This window comes from Podarcis muralis, chromosome 16 (genome assembly GCF_964188315.1).
Source record: "Podarcis muralis chromosome 16, rPodMur119.hap1.1, whole genome shotgun sequence".
Lineage (NCBI taxonomy): Eukaryota > Metazoa > Chordata > Lepidosauria > Squamata > Lacertidae > Podarcis > Podarcis muralis.
In genome coordinates, this window is record NC_135670.1 from 24,209,444 (window position 1) to 24,218,831 (window position 9,388).

Consider the following 9,388-nt stretch of genomic DNA (forward strand, 5'->3'; position numbering starts at 1 on the left):
CAACACTTTGAATTGTGCTTGGAAACATACTGGGAGCCAATGTAGGTTTTTCTGGACCACTGTTATGTGGTCTCAGTGGCTGCTTCCAGTCACCAGCCGCATTCTGGATTCGCTGTAGTTTCTGGGTCACTTTCAAAGTTAGCCCCACATAGAGGGCACTGCAGTAGTCCAAGCGGGAGATAACCAGAGCATGCACCCCTCTGGCAAAACAGTGCACAGGCAAATTTGTTGGACTACAAGTCCCATCGGCCTCAGCCATGCATCGACCGGTCATGCTGGCCAGGGCTGATGGCAGCTGGTAATCCAAAACATTTGGAGGGCACCAGGTTGGTATTAATGGAAGACCCACATAGCAACCAGCCGTGGAAAAAATGGGCCACAGATATAGAAAGGAATTGAGGAACCCAAGGATTAGATTGCATCACAAGTCAATGGCCCCGAGAATGGAGCATGTGGTTTGAGTCTTCATCAAGGGTTGACCTGTCTGTTGCCTCATCCTCCTGTGTTGTGTCATCATCCTGTGAAACCCTTTAGAATCCTAGTGCATTCTTGTGGCAAATGGGGTACAGCTCAGTGCCAATGAAGGTGATCCTTGGAAGATGCAGGACAGATAAAAAAGAAAGTCATCCTTTACGCAGCGCATAGTTGAAACTATGGAACTCCCTCCCACAGGAGGCAGGGCTGGCCCCCAACGTGGGTCCCTTTAAAAGAGGATTGGACAAATTCATGGAGGGAGGGGGCTGTTGGTGGCTCCTAGCCTGTGCGTTTTTTCTTTAAAAAATGTTTAGGGCTACTCTCATTTTGACTCAAGAAAATCACCATTTTATAGTTCAGATCAGGAAAAATAAATACAGTAAACGGACAAAAGTACAGAGAACATGCATTACCTCGTATTACACAGCCGACAGCTCACAGTAACTTCCACATTGGCATGAGATTGTGTGCACTAACATCTTCCCGGTTCCTCTGCTTGCTGTTGGTGTCCGTTGCCAGATATCCTTTCAAAAACCACGAATTTTCATACGCTGAAGGCTTAAACAAAGGGGAGGGCCTACCAATTATAGAAACGTTAAGTAGTTGGCTACAGTGTCTAAATGCATTCCACACTGCTTCACACATTAAACGCCCGCTTCTGTCCGAGACTCAGGAAACACGACAGAAAATGAGGCCGCCATCGGGGGTAGCAACGGAACTGGCGATTCACTGTGCTAGAGAAGAAACTAAAACTGTTAATTTTTTTAGTATCTTCTCCCGTTAGATTCACATGAAGCCGCTGGGAGAGATCATCAGGGGGTTTGGACTGGGTGTCCATCAATATGCAGATGATACCCAGCTCTACCTCTCTTTTAAATCAGAACCAGTGAAGGCAGTGAAGGTCCTGTGTGAGTGCCTGGAGGCGGTTGGAGGATGGATGGCAGCTAATGGATTGAAGTTGAATCCTGACAAGACAGAAGTACTGTTTTTGGGAGACAGGGGGCGGGCTGGTGTGGAGGACTCCCTGGTCCTGAATGGGGTAACTGTGCCCCTGAAGGACCAGGTGCGCAGCCTGGGAGTCATTTTGGACTCACAGCTGTCCATGGAGGCGCAGGTCAATTCTGTATCCAGGGCAGCTGTCTACCAACTCCACCTGGTACGCAGGCTGAGACCCTACCTGCCGCGGACTGTCTCGCCAGAGTGGTGCATGCTCTAGTTATCTCCCACTTGGACTACTGCAATGCGCTCTACGTGGGGCTACCTTTGAAGGTGACTCGGAAACTACAACTAATCCAGAATGCGGCAGCTAGACTGGTGACTGGGGGCGGCCACCGAGACCACATAACACCAGTCTTGAAAGACCTACATTGGCTCCCAGTATGTTTCTGAGCACAATTCAAAGTGCTGGTGTTGACCTTTAAAGCCCTAAACGGCCTCGGCCCAGTATACCTGAAGGAGCGTCTCCACCCCCATTGTTCTGCCCGGACGCTGAGGTCCAGCGCCGAGGGCCTTCTGGCGGTTCCCTCATTGCGAGAAGCAAAGCTACAGGGAACCAGGCAGAGGGCCTTCTCAGTAGTGGCGCCCGCCCTGTGGAACGCCCTCCCATCAGATGTCAAAGCGATAAATAACTACCTGACATTCAGAAGACATCTTAAGGCAGCCCTGTTCAGGGAAGTTTTTAATCTGTGATATTTTATTGTATCTTTGGTTTCTATGGAAGCCGCCCAGAGTGGCTGGGGAAGCCCAGCCAGATGGGCGGGGTACAAATAATAAATGATGATGATGATGATGATGATGATGATGGACGTCCTCTGCCCCCACAGATGGAGGCAGCAATGCTTCTGAATGCCAGTTGCTGGAGACCATAAGAAGGGGAAATGTGCTCTGGTCTTGGCTTCCCACAGGCACCTGGCTGGCCACTGCGAGAACAGGACTCTTCTTACGTAAATTCCAAGACTGCTGTGTTAACCTCTTCCCTCTTCCTTTTCTTTACAGGCAAGGACTACAGAGGCTACAGCCCGCTGTGGTTTGAGCGGAAGCTCGACCCGGTCACCGGGGAGCTGATGTGCGTTTACAAAGGTGGATACTGGGAAGCGAAGGAGCAGCAGCAATGGAGTGCATGCCCCAATATATTCTGAGCGGCTTCTGAGCCGGACTGGCGTCTCCCGGGGCGGAAGGGGAGCCTCCCTCCTCATCCTGCCCACGGGAAAGAAGAGCTGGTAGCAGAAGCACTCCAGGCAACGTCCTGCTGGTCAACACACACTTCAAAGAAACACACAAGAGTTTAAATAAATGCAGATTTTTTAAAAAAAGAAAAGAGAAAAACTGCAAGACGAAAACCAAACAGGGAATTCCAAACCTATTTTTATGCACTAATGAAATGGCATTTGGGGGTGTTTTTGTTTTTGGGTTTAAGTGACTTTTTAAAGCTACCAATTAGGATTGAGAGATGATGGATATTTTTTTCTTTTCTTTTCTTTTTAAGCCTGGCCTATTTATTGCTGCATCAGGAGATGCAGCCTCCTTACATATTTTGAGCTTCCGGTTCTCTTAACCGAAGCTCTGACATTTCCAAAGATGCACGTATTTTGGGGGGAATGATGTATGTTTGATTCTTTTTTCTTTCTTTCTCATTTGTGCGCTGGGGACTTGAAATATCTTTTATATATAAAATAGTATACGTATAATTCAGGTTCTTTTTCTCTAGATGCAGCAACTCCCTAAGCCACGTCCCAGATGGGTCCTAAATTCTAGGGAGAAAGTGCGGTGTCCGGGGGTGTGGGGGGGGGGAGTTAACAAGCCAATAACTTTCCCCCACCCCATTTTGAGTTTTGCATCTTTGGAGAAGGGTTGGAGGAGCGTTCTGACAACTGTGGTTTAAGTTCCCTCCCATGCTTTTTGGAGTACTTGGATCCAGTATCGGTCAACAGGCAATATTTTTGTTACTTTGTCTTTAAAAATCAAGTCTCTGGGCGGTTTTGTGTTTTGGGGCGTGTATGGCCATTTAATTTTGGTTCTGTAATCACTCCCTTGGTAGAGAAGTTCCCCCTTTTGCCAGCTGGTTGTTCTTTTCCGAAAGGACTTTCCCGGTGCGGCTAGGCTTGGGGAGAGCTGGAGATGAACCCTGGCACGCCTCGATGCCATCTTGCTAGTTCCTACCCCCCCCTCACTTTGAGATTACGGCACAGGAGCTGGGTGCAAGCCCAGGCAGGGTGGAACTGAAAGCTCCCCCACACTCTATTTGGTTAGAAACAGCACCCTCCTTCTCCATCACACACCCACAAGGCTGCTCATTCACACAGCCAGCAGTCACAACAAACTGCCGAGCCCCTGGCGCCGTGGATCAATGTGACGCCGGTGGCGAGGCGCATCTGGGCAGCACTCTCTCCATGCGCAAACGTGAGACACCTCTGTGGGCCTCACTGGCGCCATCTTTGTAGGAAGCACACATGGACACTCCCTCTCCTTGCTTGCTGTCCTCTTCATCAGAGGCCTGGTGACTCTGGAGGATGCAGAGAGCGGAGCTGGCGAAGATGCCAGGGGGCACTGCCCTCTGCTGCAGTCAAGGGGAAAGTGGGTTTTCCAAGGACAAACGCCTTCATCCCAGATGCCTCACAAGTAGCAAAATGTGCTCTCTCTGTCTTTCTCAGAGCATCCCATTCTCTCTCCTGCCCGTTTGTCATTCAAGGCTAGCCACTGAGCTGCCGACAAACCCACATTCTCTGAAATCGCAGAGGCATTGATACCGTTTGGCCAGCTGTTCTTAAATTGCCCGACTGACCACCTTTCTCCCCTGACCAGAACTTGCACAAGCAGGCTCTAGTTTCAGCCCTAGTTCTGGGGGGTTTTTTGGGGGGGTGTTCCAGGGAAGTTCTGCCGGTACCTGGATTTGCACGTCCCTCTTTCAAACCGGCTGGTTTGCCGATGCCGAAGGCCTGGCTGCCTGGTGTTTCCCTGTGAAAGAATGGTGCTTGGGACAAATGTCCCTTACGTCCAATGGGCTGGGCGGCTCTTTTTGAGAACTGAACAGGGTCCATAAGGCCTTTTGCCTTTGGAAAATAACAGAGCCGCCCAGTCCTCTGGCTCACAAAATCACATCTTGACAGATGCAGGAACCAGCGGATTTCTTGTGGCCAGGCACATTTTTGCGGGGCGGCGGGGAGAAAACGAGCAATAACGAACTTCAGGGCTTCACTCTCTGCCCCCAGATTGCAAAGGGGAGGTCTTGAGTCAGGTTATCCCCCAGAGGGATTTCCAAAAACCCTTTCCCTCACAGCACCTGTAGGAACTGATATTTACTCTCTGCGTTTCCAAGTATATATGTATATACATGCACACACACCTTTGCACAGTATATTTATATATTTATACAAATCTACATAACCTGTGCAAATACACACACAAACACGCATATACACACCGTACAATGTAACTGTAGTGACTGAACATCAGTATGCCAACAGCTGATTTCAGTGTGCTCTTTAATCTTAATTATTTATTTGCTTCTAATTTATATATATTATATATATAAAAAATATATATAAAATTATTTTTGTTTAAATTTATATGGTACATAAAGTAGGGGGGGATAATAATGAAGACGGGTGTGTGCCTCTGTCTGAATTTTCTTTTTATAGTGCAAATTACATGTACGGTAAATCTTGATTCCTCTTTTCAGGGTAGGTGTCCTCTGTCTCTCTTTCTTTCTTAACGAGAAAAATAAAAGTGTCGAGGTTAGAGGCACCGTCCATGCTGAGCTGCTGTTCATTTCGACGGCTTGCACAGGAGAGCGGTCTCCAGACCATTGACTTATACACACAGAGAGGAGATAAGGGTCTTGCCTTGCTAACATTTGCTCCAAAGCCGCAGGCTGAATAGATTCAGCAGGCCAGGTGTGCGCCGGCTTCCTCTTGAGCAAGCCCATTTCTCTCAGGGGGTGTTTAAAAGGAGATGCTCCCGGTAGATAATGCTTCCAAGGGTCCCGATTGCTCGGCCTCCCCCAAACCTGTGCGCTTCCAGATGTTTTGAACTACTGCTGGGGAAGGCTGATCCAGTGTGGGGAAGCTTTGGCCCTCCAGATGTTGCTGAAATGCAATTCCCATCGTCCCCAGCCATGGGCCATGCTTGCTGGATCCGATGGGAGTTTGTCTGGGAAGCCAAAGGTTCCCCCGCACCCAAATCTAGAAGAAGAAACTATCCCTTTCTAAAGAAAGCAACACATTTCCTGTTCCTTAAAATTCCCATCGAGCCAAAACAGTAGCTTTTGATGCAGTGTTCCTCCTGTGTTTTACTTGAAAAAAATTACTCAAGGTACTACCACTTTTGGGGTGCTTCTTTTGGATTTGTTTCCCCTCACTCCTGTATCCTGGCGGGGGGTGGGAATGTAAATGTGTGCGTCTGAATTTTTATTAATTTTTTTAAAAGTCAAAACCTGCTGCAGCAGTGTTGCCAAAGCCCACCACGAACTGCTATATATATATATACGTATATATAGATAACATCTCGATCGAGTCAGCATTATGTCTTCGACAAGGGTAGTTTTTCTTAGGTAACAACAACATGCTGCAAAACTCGTGGGCAGAAACGAAAGAAGTTCGATGCCGTTCTTGAAAATCTGATGTGTGTGTGTAGAACAGTTGTACTCCAAATGAATTGAGAGAGGGGTTTAATTTGGATAAAGGATTTCTTTCAAACACACTTTTTGAAAATTGACTTTCCCCTGTTCATATATACAGCCTAGCGTGGAGGCAGTTCTGTGAGCTCTGAGGCTGCAAACGGGTGTTGTTTTTCCAGAATCGAAAGGGGAAGCGACAGAGCCGTTGTTGCACCAACGTGGGCACAGAAACCATTTTTTGTTGTTGCATCCATTACCTGTACAAGTATGGCATGGTTTGTTTTTAATGCTTGAAAAACCCACCAACCTATTTGGCCTGAAGTCACAGTGGGACAGGAAAGGATATCTCCCTCCAGGGATTACGTTTCTTCACCTTTTACTTTCTGCAGCAGGAGACAGTTCTGCAATGTGGGGGTCTCGTTTTTTTCTCTTTCCAGACAGCTGATGCACCATCTTCAGAAATGGGAATGGCTTGCTGGAGAATTAAAACAGGTCCGTTGCATTGTGAGGAGCTCCTCTCCAATAGTTGAGGACGATGGGTGTTTGGCTTTTTGCCAGACTGATTCTTTCCCCTGCCACAAAGTGTAGCATTTTCCCAGAACTTCCGAGACAACGTGATCTAGTCTGCTGGACCGCCTCAGATGTGATTATTCTGCACAAGCTTTTCCTAACCTGGTTTCCTCCCAGTGTTTTAGACTCCAGCTCCCATCAGCCCCCAAGATCACTTTGCCGTGCTGGCTGGGGCTGATGGGAGTTGTAGTCTAAAACATCTGGAAAGCACCAGGTAAGAGAGGGGAGGTTGCTGAAGACACCTGGATGCCCCTCTTCCTAAGATGCTCTTTTACCTTGAGCCGGAGCAACCGAGCAAGCAGTGGTTTTCAACTCTTTGTACACTCTTTCTCAGTTCAGTTTTTAATGCTGTAAAAAAATAAAAGATACAGGGGTTTCTTGCTTTGCTTTTGTTTTCACTTTAAAGGCCTAATTCAGTTTCATTTTTTTTTTTAAATAAAACGGACTGGGAATCACAGCTCTTTCTAACGCCTTATTGTCTGTGCTTACTTGACTGTGAGTCTTAGCAAAGCAGTTTGTCACTTTCCCTCTTATCTTCAACTTGGCGGTAACAAGGTCTCGTTGCCGCTTAAATAAATGAAACCTGACAAGTGCAGGCTAGGCTCATTTGGCACCAGCACCTGAATGTGCCGGGATTGGAGCAGGAACGGGACATCCCATTCCCAAAGGAGAATTTACTGCCCAACGGGTCAAGCCAAAGAGCTGAGCATTTGGCCCAAACCCTGAGCAAATGGCGGCGGCTTGACTAGAGATGGCACAACTCCACAGTCTGCCTTTAAGAAATAAAACGGGGAGAACTTGGGAAGAAATGTTAAAATGCCATGCTCTGTAAAGGTAAAGGGACCCCTGACCATTAGGTCCAGTCGTGGCCGACTCTGGGGTTGCAGCGCTCATCTCGTTTTATTGGCCGAGGGAGCCGGCGTACAGCTTCCAGGGCATGTGGCCAGCATGACTAAGCCGCTTCTGGCGAACCAGAGCAGCACATGGAAATGCCGAAAAGAGAATAGAGGATTGGCTAATTCAAATTGAAGGCCAGCCGGAATAGCTCTTTCTTACAGGCCCTGCGGAAGGAGATCAAGTCCTGCAGGGCCCTAGTCTTGTGGGGCAGAGCATTCCAGCAGGTCGAGCCATCACTGAAAAAGCCCTGGCCCTGGTGGAGGATAGTCTGGCTTCCTTAGGGCCCTGGGCCTTTAAGCTATTATTATTCATGGACCATAGGGTCCTCTGCAGGACATACCAGGAGAGGCGGTCCTGTAAGTAGCAGCTGAAGCTAGGTGGCACCACTCCCATGTGGGCATCACAGCTGCTAGAGCTGTCTCTGCAACCTAGTGCCCTCCAGTTGGTTTTGGACTGTGACATGCTAGTTGGTTGTAGTCTAAAACAGCTGGAAGGCACCAGGTTGGAGAAACTGCTGTGTCAGGAGAAGGCAGTTTCTCTTGGGCTCCGTTCATCACTACCAGTTTTGAAAAAGGATGTAGAGGGGCTCTTGACCTCAGGAACAGACGGACCATTTTAGTGGGATACTTTTAAATTTTTTTCTTTTTATCCTGCCCTCCATTGTGGAACTGAAGGTGGTGCATATTTATTTATAAAATCCATTTATTCTGCAATTGCATAAAAAAACCCCAAAGCAGTGTACAACAAATACACACACACAAAATCACATAAAAAGTGTGATTGCAGATCATCAACCAGCTGTTATAGATGTTTTTCTTAATTTTCAGCATAAGCCTGGCAGCATAAAAGAAAACACGTTTGAAGGCTATTCAGAAAGTGCACCTCCTGAATCTCTTGGAAGAGCATTCCAGAGGCCTGGGCCAATGACACGAAAGGCTTGGTTTTGTGTCAATGTCAAATGAATCTCACCAATTTGGGGGATGACAAGTGAAGCTTTACCTGGGACCTTTTCCTTTTGCAGGGGCCTTGATTTTCTATGAAGGTCTGTGCAGGACACAAATGAAATAAACACTGTGCAGCGACCACCATTCATTTCAGGGCTTATGGAGGAAGACCTCGCTCATGCCCTCTCTTTTCAGGCCCCTGCAGTTGGTGGCGGTGGTGCAACAGGAAGGAGCAAAGTACTTGTCGGCAGGTGTGCGTGTGCAGGACTTCTGGTCTCCACCTACCCAAAAATCCCTTTCTACATTGCATTACAGTGGTACCTCGGGTTACATACGCTTCAGGTTACAGATTCCGCTAACCCAGAAATAGTACCTCGGGTTAAGAACTTTGCTTCAGGATGAGAACAGAAATCGTGCTCCGGCGGCGCACCGGCAGCAGGAAGGCCCCCATTAGCTAAAGTGGTGCTTCAGGTGAAGAACAGTTTCAGGTTAAGAACGGACCTCCGAAACGAATTAAGTACTTAACCCGAGGTACCACTGTATAGCTGTAAAAAGGGTCAGATGGGAGGTGCGCTTGCAAAATGGTTGTGGTCCCAGGAGAAAGCTGGGTGGAGGTAGAAGACCAACAGTACCCCCTTGTGGCGCATTCTCCCTTTATTTACAGATCATAGCTGACGCTTGGATCTGCAGACTACAGCCTTATAGCCATGGGCGTAGCCAGGATTTTTGTTGGGAAGCCAAAGATTTCTTTTAGGAGCTTTTTTAAGGAGATCCCGCCTCCTCAAGCAGTCGTTGCGCTTTTGGGGGGGGGGAGTCACGGGTTAAAATACCCCCAAAAGACGACATTACGCGAAGCAAGCTTCCTAGGGCGCGGGGGAGGGCAGGCATC

General features: G+C 48.0%; 1 protein-coding gene across 8 annotated transcripts in view; it reads left to right on the forward strand.

Moving 5' to 3' along the window:
* OSBP2 (oxysterol binding protein 2) overlaps positions 1-7,115 on the forward strand; it is a 154,239-nt gene extending 147,124 nt beyond the window's left edge. For all 8 annotated transcript variants that reach the window (XM_028710997.2, XM_077920509.1, XM_077920510.1 and 5 more), the window contains one exon: positions 2,470-7,115. In XM_028710997.2, coding sequence (XP_028566830.2) covers positions 2,470-2,612 — 143 coding nt within the window. In that variant the 3' untranslated portion in view covers positions 2,613-7,115. The remainder of the gene's footprint in view (positions 1-2,469) is intronic.
* The last annotated feature ends 2,273 nt before the right edge of the window (positions 7,116-9,388 follow it).